Source organism: Loxodonta africana, chromosome 5 (assembly GCF_030014295.1).
Source record: "Loxodonta africana isolate mLoxAfr1 chromosome 5, mLoxAfr1.hap2, whole genome shotgun sequence".
NCBI lineage: Eukaryota > Metazoa > Chordata > Mammalia > Proboscidea > Elephantidae > Loxodonta > Loxodonta africana.
In genome coordinates this window covers 68425510-68445390 of record NC_087346.1, presented here as the reverse complement: position 1 = coordinate 68445390, position 19881 = coordinate 68425510, and the positions used below count along the sequence as shown (strand labels likewise).

At 37.8% G+C, this 19881-nt stretch overlaps 1 protein-coding gene across 7 annotated transcripts in view; it reads left to right on the top strand.

The window, feature by feature from the left end:
* Positions 1-19881, top strand: part of CDS1 (CDP-diacylglycerol synthase 1) — an 88055-nt gene that overhangs the window by 38993 nt on the left and 29181 nt on the right. For all 7 annotated transcript variants that reach the window (XM_064285632.1, XM_064285631.1, XM_064285629.1 and 4 more), the window contains exons 4-5: positions 8741-8838; positions 11304-11443. In XM_064285632.1, the coding sequence (XP_064141702.1) occupies positions 8741-8838; positions 11304-11443 (238 nt within the window). The remainder of the gene's footprint in view (positions 1-8740; positions 8839-11303; positions 11444-19881) is intronic.

Sequence of the window (19881 nt, the reverse complement as noted above, 5' to 3'; positions counted from 1 at the left end):
AAAACATAGGGTATTTAAAAAAAAAAAAAACAGGAAATAATTGGACGCTGAAAAGGGGATGTGTGCCGACCACCTTTCAGTGCTGTGCCATGATTGGGCAGGCCTGAACAAGAAGGGACCGAGCTTAGGGCAGAGAATTCAGGAAGGATTGTGGATAAAGCGCCCTTTAAATTGGACCTTGAAGAATATCAGGGAGGAGGAAGCCCTGTGACCAAACGTCCAAAGGAATAGGTGTGTCAGAAAAAGACAGGTAGTGCTATTTTCCTGAAGCACAGGGCCTTTAAACCTAGAAAAAATAATTAGAAATCAGATCCCGGAGGGCCTTGGAATACTGTGTGAAGAAGTTTGGATTTTATTTGGAAAGCACTGAAAATATTGGGCACCATTTTGAAGCTGTCAGAGGATTATTGACCATCCCATAATAGCTGTTTTTCAGAAAAGTCTACTCTTACATTTTTGTTACAAATTTTATAACACCTCACCCTGATTGGTTGATTCCCCAGGCTTCCTCTCTTCTCCTGGCAGGAGGCTGAGGCGCAGGTGAACCAATTCCAAATTTACCCTCTATACGACCTTCCTGGGGTGGCAATAGTGAGCCGTCACCATTTTTTTTAGGGCTGTGCACAGTATTTTTAGAGCCACGAGCAAAAACTCATTCGCAAAAATTATGCAGACTGCGCACGCATCGCAGGACTGAGGATCCTCCCCTAACTGTTCATGAATATGTATGCCACTCCCTATATAATCTGTCATCTGCCTTAGTTTGGGGAGCTGGCAGCCTTAGGTCATGAGACCCTGCATGCCTCCCAGTTTGCAAACTGTGAATAAACCTTTCTGTTCTTCCAGCCCCGCATCTGGCTGACATCAGTTCACTAGCGTGCTGGGCAAGAACCTATTAGTTGTTGGCTTCAATTTGAGTTGTTGCTCCCCTTTAGAAGATACACTGACTAAAGCTCACTTGGTGGCCTCCCTGGTGAATAAGTTGTTACATTTTTCTCCAAGCTTAACTGGGAGGTGGGATAACTAGGGCAGGAATTCGTGGATGAAGACTATGTTTAACCACTCTTTTGGTGACATAATTCAAAACACTTTTAAAGAAATGCTTGCATATTTGGATTCTGATTTTAAGAGTCATAGAATGCATGCCTAAAATAATTGAGGGCTTTTTTGGTGTGTTTTTTCTACTGTGAAAGGAAAATATGGTTTTATTATAGGTTGTTTGCTTTGATTGATTAATTTAGTCAGAGAAGGAAATAAAAATATTAAAGTAGTTAAAGTAGAATTGAAATGTTACTGCTCTTATAGGACAGAGTAGAACTGCCCGTAGAGTTTGCAAGGAGCGCCTGGTGGATTCAAATGCCAGCCTTTTGGTTAGCATCCATAGCTCTTAACAACTACACCGCCAGGGTTTCCAGTTTATTGCATAGGTATGCACAAAGATGCATACACATACACAGATGTGTTATGTTTATATTATATATTTACGCTAGGAAAATGTGGATGAGGTATATATAAATACATATATACATACACACATACATATATGCATATGCTGTTCATACTCGATACTACTTTTATATGTTTAAAGTCTTAATTACATTCGTATCCCTGCGTAGATCATTTATTTTTTGAGAAGTACATATTGAATCCAGTTTGCATTTGCATTATAATATCAGCACTGAAAAATGACTAATACAAGATAGTTTTATTAAAAGCTTATTTCTAGGCTATGATAGCTACTGTTTTAAGGTAGAATGCACACTTGTTCCTTAAAATAAAGGGAGCTTTTTTTTTCTTCATCCCTCTATTTACTACAGTATTTTAATTGTTGTATTCACAGATTAGAATCACACTTTCTAAGTGATGGACTTATTCAAGCATATTTTGATTTAAAGGCAAATGTGAACATAAAAAGACATTGTAAGAGCTCCCCCCCCACCCCGGGAAACTCCTATAATAATTAAGACAAATTTATGCAGGATGGGTGAGGGGTGGAATATAAGTCCGGATTTGGACATGATAAGTTTGAACTATGATACCTGTAAGTGTATGGCTTTAAAGAGCAGAAATTCATTCTCTCACAGTTTGGGAGCTAGAAGCCGGAATCTAGGGCACTGGTCCTAGGGGAAAGTTCTCTCTCTGTTGGCTCTGGGAGCAAAATCTTTGTCTCAGCTTCTGTAGCCCCAGCATTCCTTGGTTCCTTGGAGATCCTACATGCTTTTCTGTCTTGTCCAGCCTGTGTTAGCTTGTCTTGGTGCCTAATCTGTTCTTTTCTATGTCACCGATATGACCTCATTAACATAACAAAGAAACCAGAGGTATTGAGAGGTTAGGACTCTAACACATATCTTTGAGGGACACAATTCAGTCCACAACACTGCCATCTGATATATTTTCTTTTATCCTTTTTGTCCTTTTATGTCTTAAAACTCGTGATTATAATCATAATGTGACTAAAATGTGTACCCTGCTTTCTAAACTAAATATTATATCACATATTTTGTCTTGCTCTTTGGTCTTTATAATCACTAACTTTAATAGACACATCTATACAGTAGAATATTGTGCATCATAAATTACTTAAACCATTGTTGTTTTTAGACTTCAGGTTATTTTCTGGTTTTTCTTTACTGTGAAAAGCACTATCCTGAACATATTAGAGCATAAAGTTTTATTCAAATGTTGTATTATTTTTCTTAGCCTAAAGTTCCCAAAGTGAAAAGAAATAGACGCTTTTACTTGGGTGACCTGTAGGTTTCATAGTTCAAACTTACCATGTCCAAATCTGGACTTGCAGTCCATCCCTCCCCTATCCTGTGTAAATCTGTCTGCTTTCCCAGGCCTTCCTTGGCTTTATTCTATGTTCCCTCCTTTCCCTTACTCCCTCCCTTCCCGAGTTTCTTCAGTCACCAAATTCAGTCAGTGTACCTCCTTAATATCGCTTATACCTTGTCTGCCACTTGTCTGCCACTGTCCTCTTTTAGGTGGTCATCAACACAAGGTGTCACCTTGCCTGCCTTACTGTCTCTACTTTCTGCCATCCCTCCAGTCAGTTCTTTCCACCTCTTTTATCCACTAACAATTACCTACGATTATGTCATTTCAACTCCTGTGAGCATTCTTCATGCTGTTTCCTATAATTACATGACCAGCCCTCATCTCTCTACACTTCTCACCTCCACCTTTGTGTTCCAGCAACTCTGCACAACCTGGAGTTCCTTCGTCTTCTTCCACGTATCTGACTCTGCATATCCTTCTCCTCTGCCCCATGAGATGCCGATAGGTTTATCTGCCTGTACTTACAACCATTTAACCTTTTGCTATTTTCACATTTTATTGTTTTTTTTTTTTTTTAGTTGTAGTTGTGTTTTCTCCCTGATGGACAATACCTCTCTGTGAACAGCGTGCTGTATTATTTCTCTGTATCGTCATTTACTATGACACCATAAGCACTTAAGTATGGTTGTAAATTTTAAGGCTCTTAACACATTAATTGGGCCAACAGAATCCTACCAATTTACATTCCTGCCGGTATTGATGGCATGGTGCCTCAGCTTCTGTGTAGTCACCCAGCCCTGGAGTAGAAAATGTACTTGAAGGATTTTAACTGTAATATTTTGGTTGCCCTGTTGTCTAATTTTCCCAGAAGTTCCACATTCTGTTTGCAAGCTATAATTGACGATCATGTAAATGTTTGCGTGTGCTATTAAAAATACATTTTCTTACTACTGAAACTAATAGAAGAGTTTGGCAGAGTCTCAGGTTATAAGATAAACATACAAAAATCACTTGGATTCCTCTACATCAACAAAAACAACATCGAAGAGGAAATAACCAAATCAATACCATTCAGAGTAGCCCCCAAAAAGATAAAATACTTAGGAATAAATCTTACCAAGGATGTAAAAGACCTATACAAAGAAAACCACAAAGCTCTACTACAAGAAATTCAAAAGGACATACTTAAGTGGAAAAACATACCTTGCTCATGGATAGGAAGACTTAACATGGTAAAAATGTCTATTCTACCAAAAGCCATCTATACATACAATGCACTTCAGATCCAAATTCCAATGTCATTTTTTAAGGTGATAGAGAAACAAATCACCAACTTCATATGGAAGGGAAAGAAGCCTCGGATAAGCAAAGCATTACTGAAAAAGAAGAGGAAAGTGGGAGGCCTCACTCTACCTGATTTCAGAACCTATTATACAGCCACAGTAGTCAAAACAGCCTGGTATTGGTACAACAACAGGCACATAGACCAGTGGAACAGAATTGAGAACCCAGATATAAATCCATCCACATATGAGCAGCTGATATTTGACAAAGGCCCAGTGTCAGTTAATTGGGGAAATGATAGTCTTTTTAACAAATGGTGCTGGCATAACTGGATATCCATTTGCAAAAAAATGAAACAGGACCCATACCTCACACCAAGCACAAAAACTAACTCCAAGTGGATCAAAGACCTAAACATAAAGACTAAAACGATAAAGATCATGGAAGAAAAAATAGGGACAATGTTAGGAGCCCTAATACAAGGCATAAACAGAATACAAAACAGTACCAAAAATGACGAAGAGAAACCAGATAACTGGGAGCTCCTAAAAACCAAACACCTATGCTCATCTAAAGACTTCACCAAAAGAGTAAAAAGACCACCTACAGACTGGGAAAGAATATTCAGCTATGACATCTCAGACCAGCGCCTGATCTCTAAAATCTATATGATTTTGTCAAAACTCAACCACAAAAACACAAACAACCCAATCAAGAAGTGGGCAAAGGATATGAACACACATTTCACTAAAGAAGATATTCAGGCAGCTAACAGATACATGAGAAAATGCTCTCGATCGTTAGCCATTAGAGAAATGCAAATTAAAACTACGATGAGATTCCATCTCACTCCAACAAGGCTGGCATTAATCCAAAAACACAAAATAATAAATGTTGGAGAGGCTGCGGAGAGATTGGAACTCTTATACACTGCTGGTGGGAATGTAAAATGGTACAACCACTTTGGAAATCTATCTGGCGTTATCTTAAACAGTTAGAAATAGAACTACCATACAACCCAGAAATCCCACTCCTCGGAATATACCCTAGAGAAACAAGAGCCTTCACACAAACAGATATATGCACACCCATGTTTATTGCAGCTCCGTTTACAATAGCAAAAAGCTGGAGGCAACCAAGGTGTTCATCAACGGATGAATGGGTAAATAAATTGTGGTATATTCACACAATGGAATACTACGCATCGATAAAGAACAGTGACGAATCTCTGAAACATTTCATAACATGGAGGAACCTGGAAGGCATTACGCTGAGCGAAATTAGTCAGAGGCAAAAGGACAAATATTGTATAAGACCACTATTATAAGATCTTGAGAAATAGTATAAACTGAGAAGAATACATACTTTTGTGGTTACGAGGGGGGAAGGGAGGGATGGTGGGAGAGGGTTTTTTACTGATTGATTAGTAGATAGGAACTGCTTTAGGTGAAGGGAAGGACAACACTCAATACATGGAAGGTCAGCTCAATTGGACTGGACCAAAAGCAAAGAAGTTTCCGGGATAAAATGAATGCTTCAAAGGTCAGTGGAGCAAGGGCAGGGGTTTGGGGACCATGGTTTAAGGGGACTTCTAAGTCAACTGGCAAAATAATTCTATTATGAAAACATTCTGCATCCCACTTTGAAATGTGGCATCTGGGGTCTTAAATGCTAACAAACAGCCATCTAAGATGCATCAATTGGTCTCAACCCACCTGGATCAAAGGAGAATGAAGAACACCAAGGTCACACGACAACTAAGAGCCCAAGAGACGGAAAGGGCCACATGAACCAGAGACCTACATCATCCTGAGACCAGAAGAACTAGTTGGTGCCCGGCCACGATCGATGACTGCCCTGACAGGGAGCACAAGAGAGAACCCCTGAGGGAACAGGAGATCAGTGGGATGCAGACCCCAAATTCTCATAAAAAGACCATACTTAATGGTCTGACTGAGAGTAGAGGAATCCCGGCAGTCATGGTCCCCAGACCCTCTGTTGGCACAGGACAGGAACCATCCCCGAAGACAACTCATCAGACATGAAAGGGACTGGACAGTGGGTGGGAGAGAGATGCTGATGAAGAGTGAGCTAATTATATCAGGTGGACACTTGAGACTGTGTTGGCACCTCCTGTCTGGAGGGGGGATGGGAGGATAGAGAGAGTTAGAAGCTGGCAAAATTGTCATGAAAGGAGAGACTGGAAGGGCTGACTCAATAGGGGGAGAGCAAGTGGGAGTACGGAGTAAGGTGTATATAAACTTATATGTGACAGTCTGACTTGATTTGTAAACCTTCACTTGAAGCTCAATAAAAGTTAATAAAATTAAAAAATATATATATTTTCTTCCTCTCCCTGTAAAATACCATATATAGTGCTAATAGTAGTTCTCAAGCATATTTCTCAAGAAGTGTATTCGATGTTAAAATCACCTTTGGTTCTATAGACAGCGTGGCTTTGCTATTTTATCTTAACATCTAGCACTTTTCAATTCTGTGTTTATTTCTATAAAAAATAAAACAGCCTTTGATATTATATATAAAGTTTATTTGAAGGGCAATACTTAAGTTTCTTTGCTCTTTATAACATATTTAAGACTTTTTCTTAAAAGTACTGTTTATAGTAGTTTGATGTAATATTTTTTATCATGTGGCTGAGGGGCTACTTTTACCTTTTTAAAAGTGTGTTTGATTCGCCATGTAATCAGTATAATGGTGGAAAGAAGGAATATCCTGAGTAGTAGGCTTGGGAAAGCTAGTTTTTGGAAATATTGGGTCATTAAAAAGAAATCCCAGGGACAGGGAAACTAGAGTACTGGAAATGGTACAACCAGAATGGGATGAGTGAACATGATGACACATTATGAAAAATGTAACCAATGTTACTGAATAATTAGCGTAGAAATTGTTAGATGGGGAACCTAATTTGCTGTGTAGACTTTCATGCTAAACACAATAAAATATTACTAAAAAAAGAAAGAAAGAAATCCCAAACTATAGCCTTGGCCAGGATTTGGCAAACTTTTTCTGTGAAGGACCAGTGTAGGCTTTTAAGGGCTATATATATCTCTGTCATATAGTCTTTGTTTTTTTTTTTTTTAATTTTGTTAAAAATATAAAATATTTCCTGTTTTAATAAAATATATAATCCATTTTTTAGGTCAACAGCTGTACAAAAACAGGTCCTTGGGTATTTTCTCTACAAGTTTAAAATATTCTGTACCCTGTTGCTGTTGAGTCGATTCTGACTCGTAGTGACTCTATAGGACAGAGTAGAACTGCCCTATAGAATTGCCAAGGAGCACCTGGTGGATTTGAACTGCTGACCTTTTTGTTAGCAGCTGTAATACTTAACCACTGTGCCAGCAGGATTTTCTTTAAAATATTAGTCTGTTATATTCACAAAGATTTTAACCCCTTAGTTCACAACAGCAACTGTTCAGTTCGCTGTTTGCTCCTTGAGTCTTGGAATTGACTAAAGCCAAGCACTATATATAATGCCACATCTTCAGAGATTACCTTCACCTTATAGCAGCTTGAAGGACTACTAAATAGACTGTCAAAAAGGGATTACTAACAGAATTTCAAATTCCCATAGAGTCCAGACTTCCTGGAACCATGGAGGCTATATGAACTCCTGAAATTATTGTCCTGAGATAATCTTTAAACCATAGACCAAAAATATCCCCTGAAGTTTTCTTTAAACCAAATGATAGTTCAGCTTAATTAGTAACGAATGTCTGTGTTGAGCGTTGTGATCTTTTAAAGAACTATCTATACGAGATCAAATTGATGATAACAACTCGAAAGATTAGATAAGAACCTTAGGGGGCAGTGAGTTTATGTTAAGGGGGAGGAACAATTCAGAAAAGAGGGGGTGAGAATGGTTGTACAACTTGAAGAATGTAATCAATGTCACAGAATTGTACATGTAGAAATTGTTGAATTGGTGTATGTTTTGCTGTGTATATTTTCAACAATAGTAAAAAAAGGGAGGGAGGGAGGATTCCTAAGTACAAACACATTTTCTAGGCATGTATTTAGGACACTGCAAACAGAACTGCATAAACCCAGTTGACTGGCCAGAGTTGTTAGAAGTGCAGAAGGCCACTTGTAATTTTCCTTCAATCAGCAGTTTAGATTCATCAGCAAGAGAGCTAGCTATGGAAGAGTTGGCACAGCTGGAAAATGAAAGGACCATGCCCACCTCTTGCGTAACTGGACAGAAGGTGTTTGTCCTAATGGTGTCTTTACGCTTGGCAAGTGTACCAAAATATATGGTTAAAAATAAATCTATAAAAGCAGACTTTCACATGCGATTATTTTCCTAGGGTAACCAATGCAAAATCTCAAGAAACAAAGAAGTAGTAATGATGGATAAAATCTAGTCAGGTGTGACCAACTAGACCATCTCTCAAAGTTTAAAAACTGCTATGCTCTCACTCAAGGAAAGATTTCACAAACCTTGTGAATTAAACATTGCTTTGCTTGATCTTTTGGGACATCACTCAACTTTAGAGACCTTGACTTGCATTTTTTGCTACTGACATTTAGAATAATTAAAAATAGGTAGCGTAAATTATATATATATATATATGACAACAAACTACATTGTTAAATGTTTAAGAACAAATGTAAATATTGAGAAATGTATGTTGCTATTTTATCTTCGTTTCAGGTTCTGAGCATCCAGGTGAAATGCTTCCATGAAATTATCACTATAGGTTATAGAGTGTATCGTTCTTATGACCTGCCATGGTTTAGAACACTAAGCTGGTAAGTCACTTAAAAACTTTTTCAGATACCTGATTCTTTTCTAAAGTTTGTATAGGAAGCACTTAGTTGAGCTTATAGGTTGATTTTGGGGAAAGATAAATGAAGAGAATATAATTGAAATTTGAAAAGAAGAAAATCACCTTTAGCCCTACTACTCTAACACTATTTTCATATCTCATTTTTCAGTCTTTGTAAGATACCTAATTTACATTGCATGTGTATATACCATTCTTGTCCTTGTTAAAAAACTCGGTATCATAATACACATATTTTATACCTTTATAATTATAATTTTAACATAAAGTTTAATTCTGTAAAATGATACAAATATCTAAATTTTTTTTTGCTTTATTTCCCCTCGGTTGACATGAGACTGCTGAAAATATTGTATAAGTATTCTATAAATACTAGTGCATGTAGTGTTAGTTAAAAATAGCCAAGTGATTATATCTTTTAAGAAATTTTCAGGTATAATTCTTTGTTCTCAAGACCTTGACAAGGAAACATGGTAATATGTTAATTCACATTTATCCTAATTGGCCGTGTCTTTTAATACAGTTGTTTGAGTAGTATTAGCCAGAGTATTGTTAAAATAGATGTATCACCTTTGAGATTTAGAACCATAAAAAAATAGTTTCTTAATTTTGGTGATTGTATTGCCTCATTTAGATCCTATTTTTCAATGAAGACATCTTTCTAAAACAACAAAAGTAACAGCAAGTAAATTATTATAATAAATGTACAAAGAGTGAGCTGATTTTTCCTTCTAGCAAGTTTCTTCATAAGTGACATGTTAGGTAGATAAAGTAATTAAGAGAATAATTAAATGCTTGACCATGCAGAATTGATTCTAAGTGTATGAAAAAAAAAAAAAAAAGATAGATGAGAATGGGCTCCAGTGATTTTAGACAGGTTCATGGAGGAGATGAGATATAAGCTGGCACTTGAAATTAAGACAAGGTTTGGGTAAATGAGAGTGTTCTGGGTTGGGGAAGCAGCACCCATCAGGTTTTAGAGGTCAGGCACATGTGTGTATACCACAGATGGTGAGATATCCCTGGCCCTCGTGAGCAGAAGGCATTTACTGAGGAATAATGGGCAAAGAGTTTGATTCGTAAGGTAGAAGGGTCTTGATAGCCTTACAGAGGAGTCAAAGATGGTTTTCTACTGCAGGACAAAAGAAAAATGGTAGTACAGTTGGTGTGAATGAAAACACTTGCCCTTTACTTTAGGAATATCAGTCACTGTCGATTCTGACTCATGGTGACCTCATGTACGTCAGAGTAGAACTGTGCCCCATAGGGTTTTCAATGGCTGATTTTCCAGAAGTAGATCACCAAAACTTTCTTCCAAGGTGCCTCTGGGTGGATCCAAACCACCAACCTTTTGGTTAGTAGCCGAGTGCTGAACCGTTTGTGCCACTCGAGGACTCCCACTTTGGGAATAGTTGAGTCTAATTCATAAGTGAGTGCTAGTGGGAAAAGACCCCTTTCTTTTCCACTGTCCTCCTGGCTAGTTAGGACTCACCCCTTCAAAGGATGAGCCAAGGAAGAACTCTACAGCAGTGTTTCTCTGCCTTTTTCTGGTCCACACAGGCTCCCATCAGTAAAATCTCAGTGGGTTACTGCCTCATTGGGGGAGGGGACATATTATAACTGGAGGGAGAGGAGGTGACTTATGTAGTTTCTAAAAGCTTCTCCTAGAGATTTGTACTCGCTGCCACTTCCCATTCCCCGCTGCTGTCCCTTAGGAATCACTGCTCAACTGGAGTCCATCTGGAGCATTGAAAGAGAGAAGAAGATACCAATTTGTGCAGGGCAGAGGGGAGAACGGTTGAATTACCTCTTCCTTCTTTCCCTATTAATCTTCCTTAGCGCAGGTGGGAATTTGTCGTAGAATCTCTACTATTAAAAAGTATTAGAGTTTTGAGTAAACTGATTGCCCTCTAGTCGATTCCAACTCATAGCGACCCTATAGCAGGGTAGAACTGCCCCATAGAGTTTCCAAGGAGCACCTGGTGGATTCTAACTGCCAGCTTTTTGGTTAGCAGCCATAGCACTTAACCAGTACAGCACCAGGGTTGTGAGTAGTTGGGAATAAATCTATTATGAACTTAATAGCTTGTGTGTGTGTGTATGTGTGTGTAGCGCAGACGTGCGTGCACACACACACACGTGGTGGGTAGAATAGTATTTTCTATATTGTTTCCTAATCATCAGTCTCTGCCATTAGATTTTCAGCTAATTAAAGGCATGAACTCTATTCGTTAAGTTTTTATAGACTGATAAGTTTGAACTTAGGTTTAAAACAGGAAAATAGCCATTTTGGAGGAGTATATCCTGATTTGGTCTTTTGAACAAGGTTTTGGTCTTTCTGTGCATCATCATCAAAATCTAGGAATTAAATCTGTTGAGGGAGAAGAAAAAGCTTGGAATGTAAAAAAAATAATTATTTTTAAATTCCAGGTACTTTCTACTGTGTGTAAACTACTTTTTCTATGGAGAGACTGTAGCCGATTATTTTGCTACATTTGTTCAAAGAGAAGAGCAGCTTCAGTTCCTCATTCGCTATCACAGATTTATATCATTTGCCCTCTATCTGGCAGGTAAGCTAAGAAGACTATTCAGTATTGATATGTAGGTAATGTATGCTTATTTTATTTATATTATTTAAATTTATAACAGCCTTTATTTATTCCATGTTATTCCAACTTCTCTTTTCAATTTTTTTTCTATTTATAAAGCTATTTCTTTTGTCATGGTTTCAAATAGCAATTACTCCCTAATGGTGCTTAAAATGTATTTGATTAATAATCATTTCATATATTTGAAAGCTTCTTTGCAAATTGTTGTAAAGAAACTTTCAAATATATGAAGTGATTATTTACCAAGTGTGTGTGTGTGTGTGTGTGTATGTGTACGTGTACACATACATACGTACATATACCAAACCCACTGCTATTGAGTTGATTCCAACTCATAGCGACCCTATAGGACAGAGTAGAACTGCTCCATAGGGTTTTTAAGGCTGTAATCTTTCCAAAAGCAGACTGCCACAGCTTTTTCCCATGGAGTGGCTGATGGATCTGAACTGCTTACCTCTTGGTTAGCAGCTGAGCGCTTTAACCACTGCCATCACCAGGGCTTCTCTCTCTCTACATATATATAAAAGCAAAACCAGACCCATTGTTGTCGAGTCAATTCCAGCTCATAGTGACCCTATAGGTCAGAATAGAGCTGCCCCGTAAGGTTTCCAAAAAGTGCTCCGTGGATTCAAACTGCCGACCTTTTGGTTAGCAGTCATAGTACAGCACCAGGTTCTCCCTCTATATATAGTCCCTAGGAAGTAAAGTTTTTGTATAGAATTAGTTTTTTTTTTGATAGAATTAATTGGGGTAGTTATTTTTCCTTGACATGGTTTATTAAATATACAACTTTGTTTATAGTGTGCTGAACCATATGTTTTTATGAGTTTAGATGGTTAGGATAAAGTTAGAATTAACAGATTTCTTTTTCCAGTCTATTATGGAATTGGTAAATAAAAGTTTACCAACCATAAAAGAAAAAAAATCTAATAATTGATTTTTAAATGTACTTTTTAAAAGCCAGATTGCTGATGCCAATCTTGGCTCCCCCACTTACTAGCTGAGTAAATGTTAGGAACTTTAATTAATTTCTCTGCCTCAGTTTCTTTTATAAAATGAGTATGATAATAATACATACCTGACAGAGTTGTAAAGGAGTTAATATATGTAAAGTACTTAGAATGTGGTTGGCACTATTTAAATATAGTCTATTATCATTAATCTTTACTTTTAAAGGTAGAAATGAAATTTGTTTTGTTTCCACTTTAGCTGTTAATAGTCTTCATTGTAGCCTTAGGAGTTTCTCAAAAAAGTTCTTCTGTTAGTACAGTTTTAGGAACTGAATATAATATGGGTAATTCCATATTCCATTTCTCATTAAACTGAAAACACACAAAGCCTGGCATTTTATTCAGTAATTATGATGTTGTGCATCTTGATGCTTCTCCTTTAATAAAGGTGCCTCAGACCCTCAGCTCTGTTTTTCTTACTCTAAAAAACCAGAAAATGAAGCACAATCTGAAATGATAATGTAAGTTTTCAGATAATAATTTTATGGGGAATAACCTAATTTTCCTGAAAGATTTTCCTCTTTTTACATCCAAGTTTTTCATTCAGCTCAGTTTTCTGCCTGTATTACTTCATTTTTATGAACTATTACTTATATACCTAAGGAAAGTACAGTTCTGGAAATATTTATTAGAATGGTGTTTATTCTTTCAAGGGCAAAAGAAATTATTCATTTTAAGGTAGTCAGCCCATTTTAAATTCTCATCAGCCTAGAAGGATTGATTACAGAGAGATAATGTTGATTGATACCAGCTAAGAAGATTGTACTAAAATGTTTAAGAACTTGGAGAATAAAACACTTGACTCTGGTTTTATGTTTATCAAAGCATACCTGTGACATTTTTTCTTGGTAGAAACTGCAAATTGATTTTGTTAAATGTGAAGGTAGACTTTGGGATGGATTCCTAACTGTCAAAGGAGAAAAGAATTTGATATTTCCTCAGCTTTTATTTAAACTAATAAGACTTCATTTCTGGCATTTTAGTTTTAAAAATAAATACAGGTAATCCTTGACTTACAATGTACTTGAATTACAACTCACCCCACTTACAACCATCTGGGTTTTTTTTGTTTTTGTATATCTTACTGTTAGTAACACCTCCTACATACAGTGTTGCGGCATGTGATTTGCTGATGTTATCATTCTCACGCCAGCCTCCAAAGACAGAGATTGTGTTTATAAAGATAAAAACCCACTGCTGATACTAAAAGCCAATAGTAATAAAAACTAAAAAAAAAAAAACAGCGAGGTATTCGATTTACATCAGAACTGAATTACGATGTATTCTTCAGAAGGGAACCCCTTCGAGAGGGAATTTCTGTATTAGCTAGAGAAGTGTCTGTGCTGACTTTCATTATGGAACTCAATGATTTTACTTTATTTCATGTAATTACTCTTGTAATTATTTGATAATAAAATTATGAATAAGTAAATACAATCATCTGTATCATTAATATATGTGCATTAGTTTAAAAATCAAATAGTTTCAAAAGCACTTATAATGTAAACAGCCACCCTGCACCCACTTCCCAGCCTCACGCCAAAGAGATTTGTGAGCTGTTTCTTGTATTTTTTTGATTTTTCTAAGCAATATGCTCATTTCTTAATTTATTTGAGATATTATCTTTTGACATCCTATTATAACCTGTCTCACTTCTCCTTTATACTCTTCTTATTTTTTTTATAGTCATTGTTTACATAATTAAATAAACCAAACTAAAAAAAATCCATAGCCGTCGAGTTGATTCTAACTCATAGCGACCCTATAGGGCAGAGTAGAACTGTCCCATAGAGTTTCCAAGTACTTAAAATATCCTTTCCTACAGAGCCAAATAGTATCTGTGATTACATTTCCATTCATTTACAACTGCTTGTTTTTTTCCCTGAAGTTAATAACTGCCTTACCTTCTCTTTTCCACATTCATAATTTCCTACATTGGTATCCTTAATTTCGCCTTCAAATATGTCACATGTCTCCTGGTAGTCTTTTCAAAGTTCACACAAATCCAATAGTGTATCAATTCTTTCTTTTCCTGTAGACTTCTGTCCCATAGCCCTCTGCGTATCCTTTTTCAATTTGGACTGGCTGCTTGTAGGTCTACCGCCTACCTGTTACCATGATTTGGACACCCCACTTCCCGTTTCTTTTATCCTGCATCTTCCAGTTACTCGGTTACCATCCTAGTTTTGCTGAAGGTTGACCTCCAGTAGTTTCCTATGAAATGGTGCATGGAAGGTAAAGTTCTTGCATTCATACAGACCTAAATGTATCTTTATTTTGTTCTCACAGTTGATTGGTTTGACTAGGACTGGGACTTATTATTGCTGGAATTTTACTTTATATCCAGTTTAGAAACTCTTACTTCATTCTTGCTGTCCACTGAGCCTTTTCTGTTCTCTAGAAAATACCTCTAATCGCCCCTGATTTCTCAGGTCTGCTAAGTCATCCATCTGTTCTTCAGCTTCCAAATTTTGCTGACGGTTGTCTTCTGGTCTCCAGAATTTCTTCAATTCTCTTCGTTCCTTTGGGGTTTTGCCTTAATTTTTTTTAATGATATTTTAATGGGATACCAGGAGGAAAAAAAAAAAAAAGGGAATAGAAATAAATACACCTGATCAAGTTACCATTTTAAAACAGAAATAGCTAGTCCACCCCCACCCCCGCCCCCACCCCCACCCAACTTAGAGCAACTATTATTTTCTCTCAAGGCTCTGTGGATTGCCTGGGTTTAACTGGGCTGTTCTTACTTCCAAAAAAACTAATTGCCGTCGAGTTGATTGTGACTCATGGGTGACCCCATGTGTGTCAGAGTAACTGTGCCCCATAGGGTTTTCAATGGATGTTTTTCAGATGTAGAACACCAGGCCTTTCTCCTGAGGTCCCCTTGGGCAGACTTGAACCTCCAACATTTTGGTTAGCAGCCAGTGGCGTTAACTGTTTGCACTACCCAGGGATGCCAGTCAGATGGATGCCAGTCATTTGGAGGCTTGAGTGGGCTGACCATCTGAGAAGGCCCACTCTACACTCGGCTAGTATTCTCATATAATGGCAGCGGGGCTCTGAGTGAAGAATATGCCAAGAGCCAAGTATTCCAAGAGTCCTTAACTAGCTTTTTTTTTTTTTTTAACTTAGCTGGTTTTTAAAAATGAACGTATAGTATATACTGATAGTAAAAATTCTGACTAAGTGTATTCAGTGAAATTTCCTTTCTACCAGAGAATGTCACATACTATCTCCAGAGGCTACTACTGTTAACTTTTGTGTATTATTCCAGACGTATTCTGAGTAGTCAAGCTTATATATTTATATCTCTCTCCTGGTTTCTTTTAATACAAATGAGAGCAGACTATTCTGCTATTATATACAGACTATTTAGTACCTGATTTTTATGCTTTATAGATGGTTTAGTATCAGCCCATCTAGATCTCTGCCTCATTTTTTTTCGTATCTGGAGTATGTCTGAGTTACGTCTATATTGATGTACATACATATGGCAATGTTGACAGGTGGAATATTAGCATATGAGGTGAGTACTATTTCCTTGGCTTACTTTCTGTTTTGGTTTGCTGAAACTTATACTTGGGACTAGCTTCTCAATGGTGTAATATATTTGCATTATTGTTTATACATTTTATACACAATAGCCTCCCAGCCAGCCCTCTTTTAGTGATTGTTTGCTTCATACATTAAACTTTCTGACTCCACTTTTATAAAACGAAATTGATATTTCTCTTTTTCTAAGAATACACTGACTTCTGCCATAGAAATAGCTTGTTGTATGCCACTGAGTCTATTCCAACTTGTAGCGACCCTGCATGACAGAATAGAACTGGCCCATAGGGTTTCCTACACTGTCATCTTTATAGGAGCAGTTCGCCAGGTCTTTTTTCCTGTGGAGCGGCTGGTGGGTTCTGGTAGGTTCAAACCACCGACCTTTCAGTTAGCAGCCCAGCACTTAATCATTGTGCCACCAAGCTCCTTAGATATAGCTTACCACTGGCTATTTTAGGCGCATAGAATCAGGAAGCTCATTGAAAGTCAATCAGTCATTCTTTCAACAAGTCTTGAATGCTTTCCAAGTGCTAGGTACTGTGGTTGGTGTTGGGGATACAAAGAGAAATAAGGTCGAGAGCGCGCCTTTCAGGATCTCACAGCTGGAGAGACACAAGTCCCTGGTTCAGTGTGGAAACGTGAACAAGGACCAGCAGTAACATGAAAAAGGGTGAGGAGGGCCTTGCTCTGCCAGGCCTTGGGAAGGCCAGAGAAGACCTTTGAGAAGAGACGGCAGGCACATTAACAGTAAAGAAAAAGTAGGCATTTGTCAGGTAGATGGTGGGAGAGGGCATTCCAGGCAGAGGTGGCAGCTGTGCAAGACATGGAAATGAGAGAGGATTGCATGTTCTGGGCCAGTGGCAGGCATTAAAGATTGAATGGTAGGCAGGAGCCATATTTTGAAAGTCTGTGTTCGTGGTCGGCGTTTGGACTTTATCCTTGAGAAACCACTGGATGATTTTAAGCTAAGCAATGATATAAGCAGGTATATAGCGAAATGAAAGATGGACTGGGAGATGCTAGCAGGGAGAATAGATACGAAGCTCTGTTGTAACTCATATTAAATATACTAAGGGCCTGAATCATTATGGCTCATATTTAACACTTTCCTTAACAAATTTTTTAAAAAAATATATTTGATGGCATACATTTTCAGTATTAGAATGCATACTTACTAAAATGAGTGGGTTTAAATTTTTGGTTTGTAATACGGATTTTGAGAAATATGATCTGGTAATGCAAGCTACCTATAAGGTGAGTGACATTCTGGTGCCACCAATCTGTGGTATGACAATATACCAATACGAACTAAACAGAATTTATTGCAGGCATCTTTCCATTAGGTTACATGAGGAACCTCTGGTTTTCCAAATATGACACAGACAAGCCAGAACAAACCCATTGAACAACCACATCAGGGCTCCCTGTCACACAGGAAAACCATAATTATGCTTACAAGCCTTATCTCACAGAAGTAAAGGGAAAAAAAGACAAAAGTTTACAAAATTAGCATATCCATGAAGCATCATCGAATAGAATGCTCAGCTGACAGAACAATGAGGCTCCAGCTCCAGTCTGCTGAGCTTCACACACTTCTAAAGGGACCCACCTGGACACTAAATGCATTAGAACTGGAACAACGTACTACCTACAAGGTCCAGAGGTGTGAAAATTGTCTGGTATACCATTAAACCAATAGTAACTACTAAGTGGAATATTACAAAAAAAAGAAAATACCATGGGTCAGCTTGGAACCCAACTGTATTTTATGGTTGTCTGTGAAAAAATGTTTTTGTTTGCCAGATTATTGGCTAAAACATAATTTGCATTGAGATGGTTGTAGATTCGCATGTAGTTGTAAGAAATAATAGAGAGATCCCTTGAACATTTGCTCAGTTTCCCCCAGTGGTAACATTTTGAAAAACTATTGTATGGCCTGAACAGAAGATTTCAAAGGGTGGCTTGAGAAGACAAAATAAAGAATTTTGATGAAATCCGCAAAGACCTGGAGTTAGAAAACCAAAGGGGAAGAACATGCTCGACATTTCTCAAGCTGAAAGAACGAAAGAAAAAATTCAAGCCTCTAAGTTGCAGTGTTGAAGGATTCTATGGGGAAAATATTAAATGATTCAGGAAGCATTGAAAGAAAATGGAAGAAACACACAGTCACTCTACCAAAAAGAATTGATCAATGTTCAGCCATTTCAAGAGGTAGCATATGATCAAGAACCGATGGTACTGAAATAAGTTCAAGCTGCACTGAAAGTATTGGCGAAAACCAAGACTTCAGGAACTGACACGATACCAATTGAGATGTTTCAACAAACATGCAGTGCTGAGGTGCTCACTCGTTTATGCCAAGAAATTTGGAAGTCAGCTACCTGGCCTACCACCTGGAAGAGATTCATATTTGTGCCCATTCCAAAGAAAGTTGATCTAACCAAATGCAGAAATTATCAAATTATATCATTAATATCACACCCAAACTTTTGCTGAAGATAATTCAAAAACACTTTCAGCAGTACATCGACAGGGAACTGCCAGAAACTCGTGCCAGATTTGGAAGAGGACATGGAATGAGGGATATCATTGCTGATGTCAGATGGATCTGGGCTGAAAAAAGTGAATACCAGAAAGAGGTTTACCTGTGTTTTATGGACTATGCAAAGGCAATTGACTGTGTGGAGCATAACAAATTATGGATAACATTGCAAAGAATGGGAATTCCAGAACACTGAATTGTGCTCATGAGGAACCTAAACAAAGAGGCAGTTGTTTGAACAGAACAAGGATATATTGCCTGGTTTAAAGTCAAGAAAGGTGTGTGACAAGGTTGTATCCTTTTACCCTAAGTATTCAGTCTGTATCATGAGCAAATAATCCAAGACGCTGGACTATATGAAGAGGAACATGGCATCAGAATTGGAGGAAGTCATTAACAGTCTGTGATATGCAGATGACACAACCTTGCTTGCTGAAAGCGAAGAGGACTTGAAGCGCTTACTGATGAAGATCAAAGACTACAGCCTTCAGTATGAATTGTACCTCAACATAAAGAAAACAAAAATCCTCACAACTGGACCAATAAGCACCGTCATGATAAACGGAGAAAAAATTGAAGTTGTCAAAGATTTCAAATTACTTGGATCCACGATCAATGCCCATGGAAACAGCAGTCAAGAAATCAACCAATGTATTGCCTTGGGCAAATGTGCTGCAAAAGACCTCTTTAAGGTGTTGAAAAGCAAAGGTGTCACTTTGAGGACTAAGGTGCAGTTGATTCGAGGCATGATATTTTCAGTCACCTGATAATGCATGTGAAAGCTGGACAATGAATAAGGAAGACCAAAGAAGAATAGATGCCTTTGAATTATGGTGTTGGCGATGAATATTGAATATATTGTGAACTGCCAGAAGAATGAACAAATCTGCCTCAGAAGAAGTACAGCCAGAATGCTCCTTAGAAGCAAGGATGGCAAGGCTTCATCTCACGTACTTTGGGCATGTTCCCAGGAGGGACGAGTCCCTGGAAAAGGGCATCATGCTTGGGAAAGTAGATGATCAGTGAAAAAGAAGAAGACCCTCAACAAGATGGATTGACACAGTGGCTGCAACAGTGGGCTCAAGCATGACAAGGATTGTGAGGATGGCGCAGGACCAGGAAGTGTTTCGTTTTGTTATATGTAGGGTCACAATGAGTCAGAACCAACTTGAAGGCACCTAACACCATCAACATAGTATGGCCTATAAAAAAGAATGGCCCTATTAGACCATAAGCCTCCAACATGTGTCCTTCTTATTTATTTACTTCACAGTAATATTGTAATATTCAAAGGG